The sequence below is a fragment of the Halictus rubicundus genome, chromosome 11 (assembly GCF_050948215.1).
Source record: "Halictus rubicundus isolate RS-2024b chromosome 11, iyHalRubi1_principal, whole genome shotgun sequence".
Taxonomy (NCBI): domain Eukaryota; kingdom Metazoa; phylum Arthropoda; class Insecta; order Hymenoptera; family Halictidae; genus Halictus; species Halictus rubicundus.
The window spans coordinates 12,949,355-12,972,652 of NC_135159.1; the positions used below are offsets into that span (position 1 = coordinate 12,949,355).

Sequence of the window (23,298 nt, forward strand, 5' to 3'; positions counted from 1 at the left end):
AAGTACCTGCCGGCATCGCGAATCCCTTGTTCAGCACCTCCCGAACCCTTTTCACTCTACTTTCCTGTAGCAGAAAAAATCAGCGGAAAACACAGATCCAAAATCCGTACGGAATCGATTCCGAAAACTTTGCGGTTCAAGGGTAATCCGGATTCGTGGTTTTGCATCGATTTCTGCAACGGTGCAAGATGGCGCGGCATCTCGGCCAGGGCCGTTCGGCTGCATCCATTGCGTGGTCCGTGGCAGTAGCAAAATAGCGTTCCCCTGGTGCGGCTGGGTTTTTTGTTTGCATTCTGGAGTGGCGAGCAGTGCTGGCGTACGAAAATCTGGCAAATAGGCGAAAAAAGAAAGGGGGGCGGGCAAACGGTGTTCGTTTTCAGGGGGGGTCGTCGCACGATGTGAGAAACGAGCTTTTATTGTCGGGGCGACGCTGTCGTTAAAAAGGTGGCCCGTGTGTCTCTGTACATTGTATATGTCTGTTTTGGCGAGCGAGAATACGCAACGGGTGGGCGCATAGAGCGCGGACGGGACGTTTTAGGTTAAAGGTGCACAACAATGCGCTTCGTGAGAAATTCGTACGGTGAAAGTCTCTCGGACGGCGTGCGGCTCAAGCTAGAACGCGAAGGTTCCCGTGATTTCCTCGGCTTTCGAGTTACGGCCCTTTTTCGCAACCACCCCGGGAGAGACTTTTCCACGGAGCGTCTGCCGTGCGTTTTGGTGCGCGTCCCGTGTCCCTGAACGTTCGCGAAAAAATCCCGAAAAAGAACCAACGGTGACAGGACAATGTCGCGGTGATGATTCCGCCCGAATTTCGCCGGATTGGGTCTCCCCGACCGCGTCCCGAGGAACAACGGACTCCTCGCGCCGACAGAATGGAGGCTTAATTGCTTCTTCCGCTGAAAGGTGACCAGACACGCTATTCCACCCCCTCGATCGGTTTTAGCCCGATTTCTCTGCTCCCTCTCCCGGACCCTGGTCGCTAATTAATCTGTTTTGATCCTTGCCGAATTCTATTGTCCCTGTCTGCTAGGATTGCTTTATCTGTTACTCTATCAATGTACACCGTTGCGAACATATTGGTGGTGTGTTTGATGTGTAGACTGAGCATCTTTGCTTTGGCGACTCACTCTGCTTCCCTTCACTCTCAGACATTCCATTTCCTGTTCGAGGCAGGCCTCGATGGTAAACGCTGTGTTCTGGGCCCTTTGTGCCCACAAAATGATTTTGTAATGCCGGTGATTGTACCGATTGAATGTGACTTTGTATCTGCGCTTGCATATGATTTTTCCCTGGTCCTTAATAAACCTCCATCGTTAATACTGGCATGCATTACTTTCTTGACCTTTCTTGATTATGTATACTTATAACCGTCAAGCTATTTACAATTTCTTGTATCGATTCTAGAGTATTAGAAGAACTGAACATGGCAGAGGATGAGGGTACGGAATGGCTGCAGGAACTGTTGCACGATGTCCAGCTGTCGCAGTTTTTCACAAGGATACGGGATGAAATGCAGGTTACTCGACTGCATCATTTCGATTATGTGCAGCCGGAGGATTTGGAGAAGATTGGGCTGGGCAAGCCTGGCATCAGGAGATTGCTGGACGCTGTTAAGAAAAAGAGGAATACGCAATGGAAGAAGAACCTAATCACCAAGATCAGGCCTGGCAGCAGCGCGAAAACCACTAAAAGAGCTTCTCAGCCGGTCGAAGGCACCTCCGGGCTCACCTGTCTCATTCAGGATAAGGACGTGACGTTGTCGGCCAAGTTAGGGGATGGAACCTTTGGTGTGGTTAGACGAGGAGAGTGGACCTCACCTTCGGGCAGGGTGTTGCCGGTCGCTGTGAAGGTTCTCAAGGCAGACGCGTTGACGCAGCCCAGTGTGATAGAAGACTTTGTTTCTGAAGTCCAGTCGATGCATACTCTGGATCACCATAACCTCATCAGGTACGTGCCATAGCCAAAGTGAGTATTTGTAAAGAAGTTGTTTGATTAGTCGGTTAACTGTTTTGTCTTTTGCAGACTGTACGGTGTGGTACTGTCACAGCCAATGATGATGGTGACGGAGCTGGCACCGTTGGGAGCACTGTTGGATTATCTGCGGAAACAGTCCGGCAGGATTTCAGTATTAACATTGTGCAACTACGCGCTACAGGTCGCCACGGGGATGGCGTACCTGGAGGCGAAGCGTTTCCTGCACCGGGACCTGGCGTGCAGGAACGTGCTACTGAGCTCCGTGGATAAAGTGAAAATCGGTGACTTTGGCCTAATGAGAGCCCTGCCCCAGCAAGAAGACTGTTACGTGATGACTGAGCATAAGAGAGTGCCGTTCCCTTGGTGCGCGCCGGAATCGTTGAAAGCCCGCCAGTTCAGCCACGCGTCGGACGTTTGGATGTTCGGCGTGACGTTATGGGAGATGTTGACGTTCGGCGAGGAGCCGTGGGTTGGGCTGAACGGCTCGGAGATCCTGAGAAAGATCGAGAAGGAAGGGGAACGGCTGCACGAACCGGACGCGACTCCGCCGGTCATGTACCAATTGATGTTGCGCTGCTGGTCCCGAGACCCGGCGGAGAGGCCGATGTTCGCGTCGTTGAAGACGTCGCTGACGGGAATGGTGCCCGCCGTGATGAAGGCGGTGAACAGCTTCGACGAGGCCAACAAGATGACCATCGAGCTGGGCGATCAGATAGTGATTTTGGACGGTCGGCCCGAGAACTACTGGTGGAAGGGTCAGAACCAGCGCACCTATCAGATCGGGCTGTTCCCGCGCTGTCTGGTGGACCCAATGAGACGCAGGCAGCCGGAGGACATCAGCAAGCCTCTGGAGAACTCCTTCATCCACACCGGTCACGGTGCTCCATTCGGCAAAAGCTGGGGCAGTCCCATCTACATAGACGACGTGTATCTGCGCAACCCCATGGAGCCGCCCGATGTGGTAGGCGTTGCCCCCGGCTCGGACAGCCATCTGAAGAAGAAGTTCTTCAGCGGCACGCCCCGATCGCGCAAACAGTTCAACTACACGAGGTTCCAGAACGACATCCGTGCCAGCCCGGTGAAGTCGACGAACGCGATCGGCGCTGCGGGTAGCCAGGAAGGTAGCCTGATCGATTTATCTCCCGAGGAGATGGTGAACACCAGCGTCGCGCAACAGGACACCGCTTGTCGACGGGTGGTGAACATCCTGGACGAGCCCATCGACGACATGGATCGGCAACAGGCCAACTGGCAGGAGGATGACCCTAGGACCTACGCGAATTTCCCGGGGAACGTGGATCCCGCTTACTCGGACCCGTTCGACACGTCCTCGGTGTTCATGAAGCTGCCCCACTCGAGGTACTACAGCCAGGTGCCGTCGGACATGAGCAGCCGGTACTTCAAGACCCAGACCTACGGCAACGTGCAGAACCAGGACGCCGCCGGTAGTCAAGAAAGTGCGAACTACTTCGCGTCGGAGGCTACGCCGGACGTGAACCATTATTCCATAAACTTGAACAAGGAGAACCGAAACGATAATATCAATTTGAACGTGAACGTCGACGCCGAGGAGGGTAGCGTGTATTCCCAGAATCATTACAGCGAGATCGACAAGCCCAGCCCGCCCATGGCGAGCTGGTCAACCTGGCCCGAGGATCTGCAGAGTGAGGCGCAGCAGACCTACGTGAACGTAGCCTCTCGCAACCTTCAAAGTTCCGATGCACCTCCTCCTCCTCCTCCACCTGTCGCCCCAAACGAGAGTTCTCCGAAGCCAAAATCGAACCACGATCTCGCCCAGAGCATGAACGAGCTGTCCATCAACACTCGCACCGTCTCCCCTAAGAAGCTGGACCCGGCGTTCCTGGCGGAGCTGGAGAAGCACCTGGGCGAGAAGGAGGCGAGCAAGAACATGAACGCCAGCCAGGAGGCTGCGGGAACGTCCGAGTCCTACTCGTCGGTGAACAAGCTCCAGGAGAACGCGATTCCCGCTCTAAGGCCGCCGCCTCAATCGGCCAAGCCGAAGTCCCCGCAGATCGACCACAGGGCCAGCAATCTACCGACCAAGGTGCAGAACTCCTGGCAGTCGAAGACGACGAACATCCAGCAGCCGCGCGCGCAGCCCGAGCAGCGAATGCTGGAGACAACGACTGACCAGATGGTCGGTCAGATTTGGCAGCAGGTGCAGGTTTCTCAGCAAAATGCTTATCCTGTCGAAGCGAACGTGAACCGGGTACTTGGCAACCCACCAGCTAACCTAAACCTGCTGCAGATCGCGCCCAGCAACCTGGGTAGCCCGTGCATCGTTCCGAAACCGAACATGAACCACGCACAGCCGCCACCGGTAGCGGCTGCGAACCAAGCCAGCCACTTGCCCAGTCTTCCTCTGTCGACCAGCAGCCACGGGATCACACAGATCCAGAACGACCTTCAGCCAGCCCAGCAGCAACCGAGCGGCGTGGTCCCGAAGCCGACCAGCGCGGTGTTGTCGGAGCAGGTGTACGCGGAGCTGAAGCAGACGGTGCCGAATCTCGATCAACTGTCCCAGAACGAGTTCAACACGCTCTACAACAAGACCGTCCAACAGAATATCCTCAGGAACTACTTCGCCGCGAGCACCTCGTCCGCCCCCGACACCAGTAATCTAAGTCATAGTCATTATTCGGAGGCAGCCGCTGCTGCTGCCAGTTCGATGCAGCAGCAGCAGCAGCAGCAACAACAACAACAACAACAACAACAACAACAACAACAGCAACAACAACAACCGAGAGCAGCTACATTGGTGAGGAGTTTCTCCGCTCAGCAACACCCCTGCGACTTCAGTCCTCATCTGAAGCAACCGCCGGTGTACAATCCACCGCCGGCATGGAGCCCCATGAAGTTTGTACAGAACGGCCTGCAGAACCAGTGTCCCGTTATCAAGTCCAATTTGCCGAATAGTCCCAATCTGCTGCAGCTAGCGCACGCAAACCAGCCGCAGGAGGTTGTCATGGTGCCCCAACAAGCTCCCACGGTGCGCACCGCGATGCCGCCGCAGATGAACGAGACCGTTGTTAATACTCAATTAGCCCCGTCCACCTCCGCGTACCCCTCCGGAGTTAGTCCCCCACTGACCGGCGCCTCGCAGCAGCTGGTGATGTCTCTCAACGACGAATTCCGCGCCAGCAAAGTGATGAAGGTGCAGAGGGAGACCAACGACGCATCCCAGCAGGAGATACTCACCGCTTTGCAGGCAACTGGATGGGACACCAACCAGGCTGCCAAGCAGATCCTCAAAGACAGGCAGGCCAAGATCGAGTCCCTCGTTAGGTGAGTTCATGTTCTCTACAATTTTTACAGAGATGCAACATAGAACCACCTTCTAGATTAACGTCTGTATGGGTAGTGTACGAGTGATAATTGTTATTCAAGAGTTTGATATTGTTGCAGACTGGGCTTGGCAGGCAGACAGGAGTGTGAGGGTGCTCTGAAGCGGACTGAATACGACGTAGACCTCGCTGCTTCCTTGTTGCTCGACCAGGTCAGATGAGAACGATTGCGAAACGTCGTTGTTACTGGAGATGTTGTAAAATAACTGTAGCGTCGACACGTATAGTAATGTATTTATAAGCAACAGGCATACACGCGCAAACGAGGCTACGGTTACGAGCAAGGACATTGTGTTTTCTTCTCTCGAACGGTGTACATATTAACGGAACCATCAGGCCCTTACGATTTTGCTGAAACTATGCAAAAATGGGGACATGGGGTTTGTTTAGCAGCAGAGATTCAGATTTCAACTGTTACAGTTTTCTAGTGGATAAAAATGTGTGAATAAGGCTAGTCAACCCTCGTTACATATTTTTATACGCTAAGAAATTATCTGTGTTATCTGTTCAAATTTTTATCATTCTATAACAGTTTCGAGATTAAGTAGCAATTCTCAGAAAGTGATTTCATCCCTTAAATCTTTGATGCTGAATAAATCGCGTGGACCTTGGCTCTCTAAAAACCAAGTTTTCATCAAGATCGAGGGCAAAGAATTTTCTTCGCAAGTCGAGATAGTCGACTGTCAATGCAATTCGATTGTTAGCATCTTGTAAATTAAAAAGAAAAAATAGTAATGCATTCCAGAGAACGGTGCGAGCTTCCGTAGCGAATCGTCGCGTGTATATCCGAGCAAAACCGAGAATCGCTTTCGAGCTAGCGTGTGTGCGACTGTTTTCAAACGTTTAGGTATGAAAGGGGAGACGTGGTGGGAGGGAGGGGGTTCGAAAAATTTCCGGAGATTATTCGTATTATTTTTTTAACGTATTATATACTCTGTCGTTTGGCGTGTCGTTTGTCCGAGTGGAGGGGGAAATAACGAATTGACAGTTTCTTCTACAGTTTTATCGTGTCCCGATGAATACTTTTTCATTCATTTATACCGGTGTCCAGACGATTAGAACGTCTTCGCACGAGTACCGTAACAGTATTTCATTTAAATTGTAAGCGACGATCAGTGGCGGATTATGCTTCTCAAGACCCCCACCCAAAAATTCAATATTTTTCAAAATTGACACTAGGCTCACGGGACGCGTTCTAATATTTCGGATTTACGGCTATTGAGATCTTAGAGTTGCTAAGAAATTATTCAACGAATTTATTCTTTTGGGTATAAAAATTGGATAGACGAATTCTCGTTGTTTATATAAAGTAGCGTAAAGTAGTTTTTAGTGGCCCGTAAACCTAGTGAGCTAGACCTGGTAAACCTAGAGAGGAGAAAAAAAAGAAAAGTTTTTCTTATTTTTTATGAAAACAGCCGGGGCCTGGTTCCATCAGTTTTGTAATAATCCACCACTGGCGGTAATTAGAGAAACAGGATTAACGATTGAGCGTCTTCCTATCGTCGAGAGGCAAACGTTGAGAAATTCGTTCGCGCAAACTAAAATAGCAACGTACCGTCGCTTAATGACCGGAACCTGTCGATAATTACGCGGCCGGTAATTAGGGCCGCGTGACCGGAAACGAAACGGGTCAACGAGGACCCTCCAACGAGGATCGACTCCTCTGGAATCTTACTTTTCCAGTAGAAAGTAAAAGTCTGATCGCTGACTGACGTTTGAACTGCCGGTTGAGAAATTACACAAACAATATTCTGTCTTAAGAAATACAAAAAAAAAAAAAAGAAAACGAAAAAAACGATAATATTTGTAAGGGTTGCTCTCTGAACCCTCTTGGCCCGCCCTCTACGCGCCTGAGGGTGGTAATGCGTCCATTGTTTTTTGGTTTTTCGATAGCGTACGATGTTTAATATTATTCTGTTTGTGTTGTAGAACATGTTTTCGAATTATTAATGTAACATAGTTTGTTGATTCGACACTGGGAACTACCAGAGCGGTTGAAACGATTTAATTTGACACTTTCAGTGACGAGAAAGTGTTTCTGTGGGAGTTAATGCGTAAACATTGGTATTTCCAGTGTCGAAGGGTGAACGAAGGGTGAACGAAGGGTTGGCGAAGCGATGCAACACGATTCTGTGGCACGATGGATGGAAAGGTTGCGCTGCGAGGAATGTGAACGTGGCAAATGACGGATCATTCAATTTGTAACTGTGATATGCGTTACTAAAGGCTCTAGGCGGTACTGTCGGAGGTAGGGGCGTTGTCGTTTTTAGGGGTAGGCCGACGAGTAGGGTTTATTTGCGCGACAGGAGTGTACATAGCCGATTAGCGACTGAGTTTAAGCTGTAACTAGAGTGTGTGCGAGTGCTGATTGTCTTTCGCCTAATTCCGGGGCTGTACAGGATAGAAGACGTCCACGAAACGCGTGGAGGAAAAACTGACGTTAGGACTGACGGATTTTGCGAATTTATTGTAAGGAAACGAGACGACATACAGAGAGAAAACTTTTTGCATTGTATTCAGGCATGATTCGATATTGTGCACAAATTTTTGTCACTCACTGTGCCCAACGGTGATCATTATACATTGCGTAGACTTGGCTTGTTCACAAGGAGAACTCCCAAACGCATAATTCACAAACAAATAAGACTGTGTCGAATTAAACATCGAAGAAGGTTCTTGAAGCGTGTTAGATTGTTCGTAGGATCATCCAGAGTCGTGATATTTTAGTCAACTATTTTTTTATACAACATTTTTCAGTATTCCTTTCGGAACCTTTTCTGTTTTAATTTTAGACAATTCTTCGTGTCAGCCGGTCACTTAACGCGATGTGTGGCGGACGCTATTGGGTGCAGCGTATTAAACAAATTTGTCATCAACATTGAATCATGCCTGGACATGCTGCAACAGGATTTTTGGTTCTGAGTCGTGTCGTTTTTTTGCAATTAATTCCCAAAGATGACCGGTTGGTTTGCGTTGTTTTATGGGGGAGTTTGCTCTGAATGTCGGATTTCGTTGGCGTTTGCTGTGATGGAATGGTAATGGGAAACGCCATGGCTGTCGAGAGTTGCTGGTTTTTGTCGAATCGCTCAAGAGACTATTTTTTAAACGACCGTTCTCGAAAAAGGCAAGCGGAGCCAAGGTCGTTTCTTGTTCTCATTGCGGGCACAGCGTGTTCCCCCGGATCGATTTACTCGATGGGAGACAATGGAACCGTTCAGAACATGTGCGCACAAAAACGGGCGCACCAGCTCGTTGCATGATCTGCAACGAGAGATAAAAAAACGGACGAATTCTGTTTCCGGAGGGATATAGTTTGCGCATCCCCGACGCACGGCGGGGCGTTTGACCGGAAAAGCGTGAGAAAAGTTAATTTTAGAAATTTTGCGTAAGATGAGAAATTTTTGTTATTTGAAATAGTAGAATATACGAGGAATCACGAATCAATATCTTTTTTTTTCCTCATTTATAAACTCTGCTTTACGATTTTAGGATTTTATGACACTCCCTGAAACGTCGTACACTTATTAGTGATTTTTAAACGTTTCAAGGGAATTCTGTAAATTTTTTCACTATACAAGCTCTTCAGGTATGTATGTACTGCACTTTCCAGCAAGCTCTTTCTATTCCATCATTAGTATTTGCATAGTTTTTAATATTTGAAAATGAGAAAAAATTCTTATGGTGTACCGTCAGATCAGGCTTCCCTGTAGATTAGTCCTTCAACCAAACTTTTCGATGCTGCATGTATTCAGTTGAAATAGAGCGATCAGAGAAAGTAAGCAGTAGCATTTTTAGATAGTTACACATTATATAGCAGTTTTTCTTTTCTTTTATTGAACTTCAATCTCGTTTTCTGTTTACTATTTAGCGTGTGTATTAATATTTATCCAGCGTGTATTAAGTTTTTCTTCAAGTACTGTTTTCTTTTCTTATATTTAGTGTTCTTCTTATAGTCAGTTCATATCCAACTACCGTGGTTTTTTTTATACATCATTTTCCTCATTCCGGGTAAGTATTTTCGTGCACAAATTCTTCCCTGCAAACTGCGAGTTCGACTGGCATTAATTTTACCAACACATGTTTTCAACAAAAGGTAATTGGTATTTAAAAATTTCAAAAATTTTGTCTTCAAAATTGAAGGTCACCTTGATTTTTTAAACGTTAAAATGTACTTTTTAATTCATGATATTGCAGCTGAAGTTAAGACGTATTCAACCGTATAATAATATTATGACCGTGAGTCTACGAGTAACGCTGTTATGGTTCTTTTCCGGCCCAACACCCCAAAGTGCGACGCCCCTGTCACAAAAGAACAAACAAAGAAAGAAAAAGAAAAAACGAAACGGAACGAACAAAGTGTTCTCTCAGTACCTTGTAACATTAGTTCTAATTTATTCGTCGGGAGTCAGACTATTTCCTAAGACCCTCTTATTCTGAGGTTCCGTGACTGCATATTCGTGATGGACCGAGGAGATGTTCGATGTTCACAAATAAAACATAAGTAAGGAGATCATGCGCCTCTTTTTTTTCACCGTGCTGTTCCACAAAATTTTTACTCACATTAGATTTTCTCTCACAATGTTTTTTCCAACAAATAACTAAATAGCTTAAGTTTTTCTATTATTATTAAATTTATCTAAGAGCTAGGGACCTGCGGGCTAAGGTGGATGACCACTTAGGGTGTGTACACCCTTTGGATATTTTAATAGTTAGGGTAGAATTTAGATTGCAGGGATTTTGTGGGTCCTGGGATTTCTTAAATTATCTGGGAACCCACGAGGCTTTAAGAAGTTGAGGCACTTAGGGTATCTGGGAACTTGGGGTACATGGATACTTGGTCGTCTAGGTTGGGTCTGGGTTAGGAACTTGGGGAGGGTACCAGAAACATTACAGGTACCTAAAATTGAGGAGTGTTTGAAATTCAGGAGGAGTACCAGAAACTTAGTACAGGTACCTAAAATTCGGAAAGGGTGTAAAAATTAAGGTACCTGAAGTTTAGTGACAGATACCTAAAATTTAATATTGGGTACCTGAAACTTGGGAATAATGTCTGCAATTTAGGAGAAGTACCAGACTTTTCGGAAGGGCGCCTGAAATTGGAAATGGGTACCTGAAACTTAGTGGGAGATATCTGAAATTGAATGGTGGGTACCTGAAAATTTAGGAGGCGTACTAGAAATATAGGAAGGGTGTCTAAAATTAGGAATGGGTACCTGAAACTTAGTGGGACATATCTGAAATTGAATGATGGGTACCTGAATATTTAGGAGGCGTACGAGAAACATAGGAAGGCTGTGTAAAATTAGAAATGGGTACCTGAAACTTAGTGGGACATATCTGAAATTGAATGATGGGTACCTGAAAATTTAGGAGGCGTACCAGAAAGATAGGAAGGGTGTCTAAAATTAGGAATGGGTACCTGAAACTTAGTGGGACATATCTGAAATGGAATGATGGGTACCTGAATATTGAGGAGGCGTACCAGAAACATAGGAAGGCTGTCTAAAATTAGAAATTAGTACCTGAAACTTAGTGGGAGATATCTGAAATTGAATGATGGGTACCTGAATATTTAGGAGGCGTACCAGAAACATAGGATGGGTGTCTAAAATTAGAAATGGGTACCTGAAACTTCGTGGGACATATCTGAAATTGAATGATGGGTACCTGAAAATTTAGGAGGCGTACCAGAAACATAGGATGGGTGTCTAAAATTAGAAAAGGGTACCTGAACGCAGTGGTGCCTGAAATTTAGTATGGCGTATTTTGAGGTACCTAGATCCTGGATTTCAATTGATTTCCTAGGTCTTATAGTGATAAAATTGCCAATATCGTAAGCTAAATAATACTCACAGCCAACACACTTAGGGTACACGAACTTTTGCACTCGGGTCACCTATGGCAAGCCATGGGATTTCTGTGAAGCTAGATTCCAGGAGCCTGTGACCCAAGAGTACCCAGATTCTGCAGAACAGATGCGATTATGTATCTGATTTTCACATTGGAATAGGAACACGAGGCCAGACGAAGGATTGCACGCATTCCGGCTAGAAAGCAACACAGGGACAAAGAGCCATGCTCGCTTGAATGCATTGTGTACCGAGTCGGAAGAAAGTGCAGAACGATTCCGACTTTCTAGCCCGTTCGATTTTCGATAGACCGAATCGTATTATGTGCTATGAATATTCATTCAGCGTACGCGGAAAGCAAAATCGTTCGATTGGTATTTTCGCAGCTGTCAGTCAGCTCTGATTGCGTTTATCTTAACGCTCCAGTGATAGTCGGCGCAAGAGACTCAAGATGAAGGAACGTGTAGTATGACGAAGATAGTACCTTCTGTAGATTCTTTGTGTTGAAAATATTTTTGTCCAACTGGTTATCAATGCCGAGTAAAAATCATTTTGATATTCCTCTACAGAGATTAATTGTAGCTGCGTACACCGGTTATTTTGCATTATTTTGCAACACTTTATATTTTTAATATTGATTTTTCTTTTCTTTTTGAAAATTAATTTCATATCAAGAAAATATGTTACACACAGCTGATTATTTTGGGGGTTGTTTTCACTCCCCGAATATAAACGATAATCATAAAAAAATAACCATGTAATTTAAAAAATGATCCAGTTGGTACATTTCCATAAAAAAATGGTTAAATTAAATTCTGCTTCCCGGTCGAGTTGCAATTATTTTTGCAAAACAATTAATTGGACAGGTTTGTCCGGGAATGATCGGCCGGTTATGCTCGTTGGCCTGGAGCACCGCGATATTTCTCGCGAACCTAATTGATCCCGCCCGAGGTAGTATTCGGCACCGGCAAAAGCAAACGACAGCAAACGGTATTACGTCCGGCCGATATAATTAAGCCGAATCAGGTTGACGAGCGTTCCTTCAAAAGGCCAATGAAAGTTTATATTGCGCAATGAACCCGCGAGCATAGAAGTTTGAACCGTTCGAAGAACTAACGAGCCATTGGAATGTCGCCACCCGTTGGTTTTTTGGTCGAGCATATTTTCAGAACAGCCGGCTAGACCATAATGCACAATCCTGCGGAATGCCGCAATGATTTATGGTTACTATAAGCCTGGGAAAAAGTAAAACTTTTTCTTCGTTCCATTCTACTTTTCAACGATTGCTACCTTTTACTATCTATTTTTGCGGAGATCGTGCGATGTGGGACTTCTGTTTCGGGTACTTGCCCGTTCTTCAGGTACCAATTATTAAATTTTAGCCATCCTTTAAAAATATCTGGTAGCATTTCCAAGTTTCAGACACCCTTCCTAAGTTTTACGTACCCCATACTAAATTTCAGGTACCTACAACTACATTCCAGGTACTCATTTCTAATTTCAGGTACCCTTCCTAAGTTTTACGTACCCCATACTAAATTTCAGGCACCTACAACTACATTCCAGGTACTTATTTCTAATTTCAGGTACCCTTCCTAAGTTTTACGTACCCCATACTAAATTTCAGGCACCTACAACTACATTCCAGGTACTCATTCCTAATTTCAGGCACCCTTCCTAAGTTTTGTGTACCCCATACTAAATTTCAGGCAGCTACAACTACATTCCAGGTACTCATTCCTAATTTCAGGCACCCTTCCCAAGTTTTACGTACCACCTACTAAATTTCAGGCACCTACAACTACATTCCAGGTACTCATTCCTAATTTCAGGCACCCTTCCTAAGTTTTACGTACCACCTACTAAATTTCAGGCACCTACAACTACATTCCAGGTACTCATTCCTAATTTCAGGCACCCTTCCTAAGTTTTACGTACCCCATACTAAATTTCAGGCACTCCCAATTACATTCCAGGTACCTATTTCCAATTTCAGACTCCCTTCCTAAGTTTCTGGCCCTCTTCTTAAATTTTAGGCATCGCTCCTAAATTCCAGGTACCCGATACTAGTTCTCAGGTACCGGTGTTAAATGTCAGGTACCCATTACTAAATTACAGGTACCCATTTCTAAGTTTCTGACAGCCATCGCCAGTTTTCAGGCACCCTTGCCAGACTTCGGGTACTTTCCCAAAATTTCAGGCACTCTGCCACAATTTTAAGTACCCGTTTTAAATTTCAGGTACCTCCTCCAGAACTTCGCGCAACTTATCCCCAACTTCCAGCGTTCCACAAATTTCAGGTACTATGCAACGATCATATCAGACAAGGACCAGGTACTTGTGATCTTCTACAGCCACCTAGTACCTATTATCAATGAAGAAGTTCCCGGTACCGACGTCGACTGTCCAACAATGGTCACCGGTACGTGCGGATGACGTAGAGACGATTGCAAGTGCAACGGTGCAACAGCATGATGCACCAGCCCGTAGGAGAAGGTGGAGCCAACGGTAGCGCAGGCGTGAAAGTCTTCGGTTTCACTTGTCTTCGAGGAGATCGGCGTACACCTGACCGGTAGTAGGAGAGAAGAACAGTGAACCATAGTTCGAGCTTAGACAGATTCAGAACCGAAATTGTGCTCGCGGCGCGCGTTGTGTGCTTCTTAATATCCTGAAACGGGTACCAAGTGCTTCTGACCAAAAACGGGTTCAAATTCAAACTTTCCCGCGCTTCGGCAACTGTGTTTATCCCGCGGGTGAAAACGGAATTTCAATGTCAAACTCGAGGATAACAATCTGATAAGAAATGCCGTGACATGTTGCTGGACAATTAATCGTTGCAGGTACCAGAATTCGTTCAAAATATTTAGATTCATAATTTGGCATTTATGATAAATTATTTGTACAATATCAAAGTTTTGACACGTATTTTCGTCTTCATAATAGTTTTTAAGTTTCCTTCTCGAATTTTAAGCGTTTCAGGTACCCCATACTAAATTTTAGGGCTTCCCCAGTAAATTTCAGGTACCCATTTACAAATTCTAGGGGTCATTTCTAAATCTCAGGTACTTTCCCTAAATCTCAGGCGCTCCAAAATTTTAGGTACTCGGTTCAGATTCAGGTACTAAATTTCAGGTACTCGGCACCAATTTTTAGGAAGTCCTAATTAGACGTTAGGTACCTCGGACTACATTTCAGGTATTCTTGCCTAGATTTCGCGAACCCCTCTCTACATTTCAGGTACCCGTTTCTCGAAAGCCTGTTTTAAGGTGCAACTTCTTCCCAGATCTTTCGTGATGTAATTTTGTCAAAATGATCGCGAACAAATTAAAAAATTAAGATGAATTGTATAAACATAATATTAATTTGTTTAGCAGCTAAATTTGTTGAAGACCGTTTCCACCGCAGAGGGAACTTCCTGCGGCATTACAGAGGCAGATCGCCGGTGGAACAATCGCGATCGCTATCGGGTAATTTTGATAGAGCCGATCGAACCGATTGATACAGTTGAACAAAAGGGAACCGGAAGACGGTCGGCGATGAGAATGCCAGCGGAATCCTCGATATATTGGGACTCGGTGGGTTCCCAGCGCTCGACATCCGGCGGCAGCTCCGGAGACGCTTGCAGCTCCGGAAGTGCCAGCAGGCACTATGTGGACCCGTGGGATTTGGAGAACTATGCGTACCTGCGACGCCATAGTGTCGCTGGCCTGACACAACAACCGGCGCCGCGACGCCATCGACGCCCTGGCTATCATCTTTCACAGGAGGCTCGTGCTCAGTCTGAATATTGGTGAGTGGACTCCCATCGCCATCCAATTCGCTAACCATCAAAATCATCAGTATGCTCCAGTGAGTCCTGTGGGGCTCGTTTTAAGAATTAGGGCTCTGGGGGATTAGGTAACTTGGTGCGCTTCTACTTCAGGTCCCTGACAAATTAGGTACCTGTTAACTTTTGTCTAGACAGGTACCTGAATTAATTTGTGCGTGGTACTGTCGGATTAGGTCAAAGCTAGGCCCTTGGTAATTTGATCTGGGTTAGGTCGTCGACAAATTAGCCACTTGCTAGGTCCTTGACAGCTTGGACACTCCACACGATTGGTCCAGCTAGGTCTCTGCCAATGTGTCGGTGGAAGGTACCTGATTAGGCCCAAACTAACCATGTATAAATTAGGTACCTGTCAGGTACGATCTGGCCAGGTACCTGTATTAACTTGGGAGTGGGAATTACAAGATTAGGACCAAGCTAGGACCTCGAAAAATTAGGTACTTGCTACACTTAGATGCGGTAGGTCAGGTACCTGTTAGGTATCGACGCGTTAGGTCAGGTACCTGTTAGGCGTCGACGCGTTAGGTCAGGGGCACACTGGAATCAACAAGTTATGCCAGTCACAACATCAGGTTCGATGAGTTGGGTCAGGCACATGCTGGGATTGATGAGTTAGGTCACGCACATGTTGGTATAGATGAGTCAGGTCATGTACCATCTGTGTTTGATGAGTTAGGTTAATGTTGGAGTGGGGCATGCCTATTAGGCCTTACACAGTCTAGTCTCACACAATTAGGTTTGCGACAGGCGCATTCAGGTCAGTGAAAATTCGGTCCAAGTTAGGTTCCATTAAGTTAGGCATCTCTGCTCCTTAGTAGAATTTTTAAGGAATCCTACGCACTCTTTGGTATCATCCTCTTCGAAATTTGGTATTCGTCATCTTCCCCTGTCCTCGTTTACTATAATTTTACGTGATCGCGTTTTCCATGCGAGATGTCCCACATTCGAGCACACATTCTCGAATCGTAGTATCTCCAAGCATTTCTCTATTTCCAAGTCAGATTTATGTGTGACGGTTAGTGCATTTTCTGCTCGATGTTTCTGCAATCAGCGTCGAGCATCTCCATTTATCAACGTTTGCGTTCGATTTCTGCGGAGCGTGACGGAAGGCCGTGCGTGGCATTCTAAGTAAACGTTCCTTTTTTCTTTTCTTTTTCTTTTTCTTGCTTTTCCTAGCCCGCGGGGGTTTTTCGCAAAATCGCTTAAGCGACTCGTGTGCCACGGTTTATGCGATTTCGCCTTTCACCGGTTCGATCCGAGTGATCGATTTAAGTCGTCGTTAGGGGGTTCAGTGCACCGTGCGTCGGATCGTTGATGGACGACCATTACGATCGAAGGAAGTGTCTCTTTCCGGCAATTAAATTCCCGCCCGATTGTGTCCCGTTCGAGCAACTTTGTTGTGCAACTTGTTACGATCATTGCCGTTCAAGGACTCGCGGAAATTTAGGGGTGGAAATAGCGTTCCTTAATGGGGTTCACCGGTTTCGAACTTACAAAGTCATTTAAAATTCCGCCATTTTGGATACAACCAAGATTTTGATTTTATTAATTTTACTGCAGACACGTTCATACTGATTAACATACTTCCTGGTTTTTTTGTTTTTGGTCAGAGGGAAAACCGAAATCGTAAAATTTGTTTAAATCGGGATCTGTAACATTAGATAAAAAATTGAGGGCCACTGCTATCGCAAAATAGAAAGGGGATACTAAAAATATTATTATTGATTCAAAAAATAGAATATCACTATTGAAGTATGAGGTAGTGCAACATTAAATGAAAAATTGACTGCCACTGTCGTTGCAAAATAGAAAGGCGATACTAAAAATATTATTACAGATTCAAAAAATAGAATATCACTATTGAAGTACGGGGTACTGCAAAATTAAATGAAAAATTGACTGCCACCGTTATTACAAAATAAAAAGGTGATACTAAAAATATTATTATTGATTCAAAAAATAGAATATCACTATTGAAGTACGGGGTACTGCAAAATTAAATGAAAAATTGACTGCCACCGTTATTACAAAATAAAAAGGTGATACTAAAAATATTATTACAGATTCAAAAAATAGAATATCACTATTGAAGTACGGGGTACTGCACAATTAAATGAAAAATTGACTGCCACTGTTGTTGCAAAATAAGATTTGTTCTTAATGAAATTTTTAGTTTAAGAAATGTGTTTGGCGTGCCTTCGAAGGAAGTCGACACTGAAAATTTGTTTGCTCGCCGTAGAGGGGCACGGTGTTGGAAGGTGCATATTAATAATCACTATGGCGCGCTAAGCGCATCGCTCAAGAACAGCGTGCCCTACTTCGCGCCCACCGATACGATCTTTCGCGGGCAGACGGCAAGCCATGAAAATCATATTGAGTTAAACAGACTGTGAACGTTGTCGGGGGAAAGAAAAATTGCACCTCGGCTGGTAAACAATGCCGAGTTTCTTTGTGCAACCGCGACGAGATCGATTATCAGCTGTTTCGCGGTGATCTAAGTTTAGAAATTTCGGGGCTCGATGTCGTTCCGCCGTTTGATTCGAAATTTTTCGTCTCGTTGACCGATTTTTTTTCTTGCTAATTCGATTCACGATTTACGCTCAACTTTTTACCCACGTTTTCCAATTGGTTTTAGATTGTTCGGTTCCAGTTTTCCTAGCTGGTATCTGTTTCATACTTGGCTCTCTTTCCGTTTCTTGCGCAATTTCACCGTCCCAGATCGCGAGCGATTCAGTTATTCAATTATTCATGGAAATTGCCTTAACGTTACCTTAATGTTTTGCAATACAAGAGGAAATGGTGGTTAACAAATTATGAACCTGCTCGGAGAAACTCGCGTGCAGCCTTTCTGAATTAGTATTATAAAGCTCGTTGATCTCTTCTCTAATTGTTGCCAATTGGCTGTGTCGATAATCTGTTAATAATCGTTATTAAGATGTTTGATTTTGTGAAAGACCTTTTCTTAGGATTGTTAAATCGTCATTTTTATCTGCTCCCCTTTGAATTTTTAATATATTAGTAAAATTTTTAATGTTTCAAAAAATCAAATATATTTTCAATTTCTTTTTCTTACCGAATTAGTTGTAATTTTAATGATAATGCACGTGTGCTACCCAATTTGGTGATTGTGAATTTTGGGGGTCTGCAAGTGATTAATATTTGGCAAAACAGAGAGTCCAAGGGCAGCCCATGGTGTTTTCCACGTTAAATAACAATTTCACGTTGAACAATCGATGGGAAAGAACTGGAATAAGGGGAAACGTTGTAGGTATTCAACCTCGGTGAGAGAACCGGGCTACGACGCACCAGCTTTCGTGGAAGAATTGTATTGTGGACCACCTAGGCCAGCGAACAATAGTTGCTACTATCATCAGCCGATCTATGAGGACGAGGTACCGGATTACGTCGCACCGTTTCCGGTCTACGCGCCTCTCTCTGGTAAGATTAATTACTTTCCTCTTCGTTATGCATCGTATCGAGACTTCTAAACTCGACTGTGAGAACCCCGATTGTCCCCTGTCAATTAACAAAAATTAACGATTAACAGAAGTGGTCCACAGAAATTAATGATCCCTAAATACCGTCACAGGAAACCCAAAACTTCTAGAAATTAAATTTAGAAAATTGCAGATCACAATTTTTGGCAATTGCCAATTTTGTGTGACAGTATTTAGGAATATAGAAAATTGCAGATGATAATTTTTGGCAATTGCCAATTTTGTGTGACAGTATTTAGGAATATAGAAAATTGCAAGTGACAATTTTTGGCAATTGCCAATTTTGTGTGACAGTATTTAGGAATATAGAAAATTGCAGATGACAATTTTTGGCAATTGCCAATTTTGTGTGACAGTATTTAGGAATATAGAAAATTGCAAATGCCAATTTTTGGCAATTGCCAATTTTGTGCGATTGTATTTAGGAATATAGAAAATTGTAAATGACAATTTTTGACAATTGCCAATTTTGTGCGACTGTATTTTGGAATTTAGAAATAATCTATATTTTGGGAAATTTGCCTAGTTGAAGGCAAAATTGATAGTGCAATGAGATTTTCACGATGAGGTCCAATGAGTGTGCCGCAATACATTGTCCACAAGTTTCCAAAGAACAAAAGAAATATGAATGCCTAATAGACCAACGTTTGCGCAAAACTAATAATTATTTCGAACCGATACGTAATCAGAAGAGCGCATATATGAATTTTCTATTACGCTTTCACCTAGTCAATATTCAGTTCACTGCATTTTCCTGGTGAGCGATGACTTCTGCAGGAAGAACTTCCTTTTATCGCTAATGTTCGCATAACTTCATGCATTCTTTGCATATTTTCGCAGTAGACTAACGGTGTAATGTATTCTTCGCGCACGGAGCTCTCTGATAATTTGCCGGAACGATTAAGCCATGTGGAATAGAATGCAAGAATGCAAGACAACAGAAATCAGTCTTTCAATACATTCTACACCTTAACAAATTTTTAAATAAATTTATAATACGTACAAATCCTTCCCAAATTTTCTTCCACGAATTTATAACACATAAAAATCCCCAAAGAATATTTTTAATGAATTTACATCACACAGGAATCACACAAGAATTTTTAAAATGTGTTTTTGTCGCCCAAAATTCAAAGGGAGTGATGGGTTTAACCAAATGGATTTAAGAAACAGTGGAAATTTTTCTGAGCGTTTCAAGAACAGTAGAACAATTTCGGGGCAAAGGAAAGAGAAATTTTTAACGCCCGAGGGCTAGAAATTTTCGCAGGCAACGGTCACGTGATTGAGACGCGGCTCTGTTGAACAGGTGACAAAACACATCGGTAGCATAATGAGCTGACGTAACGTTGGTCTCTCCTGAAACCGAGACGTCCACGACCCGTCTAAACCGGTTCGCTTGGAGTCTTCGTGACCAAAAGCCACAATGTGCCGGCCGAGCGCGTTTTCTCTTCATTGCCTGGCTCGCGTTAATTGATATTCTCGCATGCGGCGACACGATTACGCGCGTGCACGCCACCCTCGTGCTTCGCATGGGAAAAGCCCGCGAAATCATTATGCAACTCCGATGCGGTTGTGCCGCTCGGATTCAATCACGAGCTGTTCACTTCCTTCCCTACGTCGGACCGGAAGCAACGTTGAAAATCGGATCGTCCAACGTATTTTTCCCTGTGACGGTCACCGGTGACCGTCACTCCAATTTCGATTGGAACCACTTCTACTTTGTTTATGACCGCTGTTGACACTTCTGCTTCTCATTTTGTGTTTATAGTGTGACGGTCACCGGTGACCGTCAGTGAACTTTCGATTCAGACCACTTTCACTTTGTCTTTGGTCACCGGTGTGAGACTGAGGGACTTCTGCTGCTTATTTTGTTTATGGTGTGACGGTCACCGGTGACCGTCAATGAACTTTCGAACAAGACCACCTATAATTTGTTTTCGGTATGACCGTCACCGGTCGGAGACTCAGGAACTTCTGCTTCTTATTTTGTTTGTGGTGTGACGGTCACCGGTGACCGTCAATAAACTTTCGATTAAGACCACTTTTACTTTGTTCTTGACTGAAGTTGAGACTTAAAATTTTTATCTTGTTGCTGGTGTGACGGTCACCGGTGGGAGACTGAGAGACTTCAGTTTGGACGATTTTTATTGTGGTTGATAGTCAAATAAATATATTGGGTATCGTTTAACAAAGTACGATTCAATCCATGCTATGATTAACAATGGCTCTTTGTTCTCGATTTCTAGAAACAGAACAGTCACGGACAACGCTTTAAGGAACAGTCAGCAATTCAACAAATGTTTCTCCGTCGACGTCACTGGTCGCAAAAACGTTAGAAATAATCGCGCGGTGACGGGGAGAAGAACGAATCGATTTCGCGGGAAATCGGCGTCGCGAGCTCTGCCGCAATAGTTGGCGATTTGTCACACGTTCTCTGATAGGCCGCCCGCGATTTCTATCCGCGGCCTAGAAAGTTGAATTTCCCGCGCGTTTTCACGTCGATGCTGCGCAGACGCTCAACTCGCGCGCCAGATTTGACGTTCGACGCGCGTGATTATTATTACCACCGACTTTCGCGTTGTCTTCGCTTTCACCTGGACGCGTCAAATCGCGCGTAAACGACCCTAAACAGTCGTAGAATACCTCTTTTAATTTACTTTGACAGACATCAATGGCGATCTGCATTGCAAATGACTATACATCGTCTTCGCTCGTCGGTCGTTTCTCTCGGAATTTCACTGTCCAATACCAGTTTTCTGCTTGGATAAGTAATGAGCTATTATTGTAGATTTCGATGCCCTGAATGCGAATATGAAAGTCGTTTTTGTCTGTCGGCCTCGATTTTTGAGTAATTTTTCTTTTTTTGAAAAATCACAATTTCCAACTTTGATAATTTTTCCTGCCTTGATCGAGAAAGCTATCTAAATAATTTTTACGTAGTATTATTCTATATACTTTCCCAATTAGGGTCATATTTTTTTTTATAATATTGTGAACATTTCAATATGTGTAAAAATTGTTTAAAGACCGCGAGGAACTTTTAACACGCTTATTGAGTTGCATATTTTTCGATGTATTTTGAAAAATGAGGGTCCGAGATGAATAATTTTTATGTGTGATTATTCTTTAGACTCTCCTGAATACGAGGATACACTTTTTTATATCGTGACGAGCACTTGAACTTGTATAAAAAATGTTTAAAATGAAAGATATGCCTGTAAGAAGGTAATTTCATTGAATATTTGTTTTCCTTAGGGAATTGCAAAATTAAATAATTAAAATAAATAGTAGAGGGTAATGGAAAATGGTCGAAATTATAAAGTTGACTAAGAAACATTTTACACGTGCAACAAAAAATATTATAAATAAATATGTAACTGGAAAACGTTTGTTTGAAATTGTTTGGTGTGTGATCTTGTAATAATTGTAGCACTATTTAGTGGTAAAAAGGATCAGGTGAACAGAAGGACTGTGGCACCTGTTTGCGTGATATATAGCAGCAATTTCCTCGTCCTCGTTCTGAATCGTAAACGCGGCCAGTTCAAGGTTTACGACAGGAGAGACCGAAGGCGTCGGTGGGCGTCGAATCTATCGAGCGATTAAAGTCAAGCCTATTAGACGCGAAGACCTCTGCTGCGCTTCTATTATATTAATCAGGGGATTACTCAAGCGAGCACTGTAGCACGAGGTCCCGATAAACAACGGAGAAAGTAGTCAAACCGTCTGACCATCGACCATCCGTTACTACTTTCTAGAGAACTATCACCCTTCGATCGTTTATGCATACGTTCATATTTTTTGAAAACTTCTGAAACACAATATTCCACTAAATTTTCCATTTCTCGAAAATTCCTCATAACTTAATTAAAACAATTTACTTGAAAATATTTTTGGATATTTTTACGTATTACAAATTCGTTACAAAAATTTTGCGACGTTTACAATGTGTTAAAAAATTGATTTCTGTAGACCTGCATTTCTGCAATTTAATCATGTTTGTATGGTTGATATGGGTATTTCAGAAATAAGACATGGCGGTGAATTTATGGAGGACCACAGACGGTTCAGGCACAGGTGTAAGTCTACATCGATGAGAGACCTTCACAGGTAAAAATAAACGTTGATAAGATTGCCTATGTTACTCGTATTATTGATAGAATAATTAATAAAAAATTTTCTTTTATCAGGCCTGAGATCGTTGACCTTCATGTGCCCTCTGCGAGCCCCATAGAATTAGGTAAGACAGAAAATTATTTTTATCGTTAATATTGAATAAAAAATTCAGTAGTAGCAAATTCTCTTCTCAAATATAATAATATATTTATCGTTAATTTTTTTTTAATTTTTGAGAAGCAATTGCAATTAGGGAGAGTTCTAAAATTGTAATTTCCATTAAGGGGATGTAATGAATTGTTTGCAGACACTGCACGTCATCCAGAGCCAGAATACCGATCGATGATGCAAATAGTACCACCCCCGCATATCGACTTGAACACATATGGCCACCTGAAGATAGATTACACGAACAGTTGGAACTCGCTGAACCGCAAGATCAGTAAATGATTTTGATAAGCTTCCCAAACAGGCCAAAAGCCTCGAGAGTCTCCAAAATTCAAGATTTTTCCGTGGAAAAATCTTCGATCAATGTAATATATTTTTTTATTTAAGAAAGTCGAAATCGAACCAAAAAATGTTGCTAGTTTGACGAGTGAACAAAAGTGAATTACTTGTATTTGTACAAAAATTAATTACTTATATTTGTACAAAAGTGGATTACTTAATAATTA

At 43.8% G+C, this 23,298-nt stretch overlaps 2 protein-coding genes across 4 annotated transcripts; both read left to right on the plus strand.

The window, feature by feature from the left end:
• Positions 1–246: 246 nt before the first annotated feature.
• Positions 247–6,634, plus strand: Ack (activated Cdc42 kinase). 3 transcript variants are annotated; one of them, XM_076795668.1, is made up of 4 exons: positions 247–451; positions 1,405–1,947; positions 2,023–5,280; positions 5,401–6,634. In XM_076795668.1, the coding sequence occupies exons 2-4, from the start codon at positions 1,424–1,426 to the stop codon at positions 5,498–5,500; spliced, it is 3,882 nt and encodes a 1,293-aa protein (XP_076651783.1). In that variant the 5' UTR covers positions 247–451; positions 1,405–1,423; the 3' UTR covers positions 5,501–6,634. The 3 variants fall into 3 exon arrangements, with proteins under 3 accessions (XP_076651783.1, XP_076651784.1, XP_076651782.1); XM_076795669.1 differs by having other exon boundaries at positions 247–444; XM_076795667.1 differs by lacking the exon at positions 247–451 and adding an exon at positions 477–903.
• A 7,062-nt stretch (positions 6,635–13,696) lies between these two features.
• LOC143358762 (uncharacterized) lies at positions 13,697–23,288 on the plus strand. The gene is made up of 6 exons (XM_076796185.1): positions 13,697–14,028; positions 14,563–14,978; positions 18,283–18,452; positions 22,534–22,618; positions 22,699–22,748; positions 22,932–23,288. Exons 2-6 carry the CDS (start codon positions 14,725–14,727, stop codon positions 23,072–23,074), a joined length of 702 nt encoding a protein of 233 aa, XP_076652300.1. The 5' UTR covers positions 13,697–14,028; positions 14,563–14,724; the 3' UTR covers positions 23,075–23,288.
• The last annotated feature ends 10 nt before the right edge of the window (positions 23,289–23,298 follow it).

Excerpts from the sequence above, each read along its gene's own strand:
- Ack (XM_076795668.1), top strand. The coding sequence starts at position 1,424 with ATGGCAGAGGATGAGGGTACGGAATGGCTGCAGGAACTGTTGCACGAT. Across the intron at positions 1,948-2,022 it reads GATCACCATAACCTCATCAG|ACTGTACGGTGTGGTACTGT; the intron begins GTACGTGCCATA and ends TGTCTTTTGCAG. Across the intron at positions 5,281-5,400 it reads AAGATCGAGTCCCTCGTTAG|ACTGGGCTTGGCAGGCAGAC; the intron begins GTGAGTTCATGT and ends ATATTGTTGCAG.
- LOC143358762 (XM_076796185.1), top strand. The coding sequence starts at position 14,725 with ATGAGAATGCCAGCGGAATCCTCGATATATTGGGACTCGGTGGGTTCC. Across the intron at positions 14,979-18,282 it reads CGTGCTCAGTCTGAATATTG|GTATTCAACCTCGGTGAGAG; the intron begins GTGAGTGGACTC and ends GAAACGTTGTAG. Across the intron at positions 22,749-22,931 it reads TGCGAGCCCCATAGAATTAG|ACACTGCACGTCATCCAGAG; the intron begins GTAAGACAGAAA and ends AATTGTTTGCAG.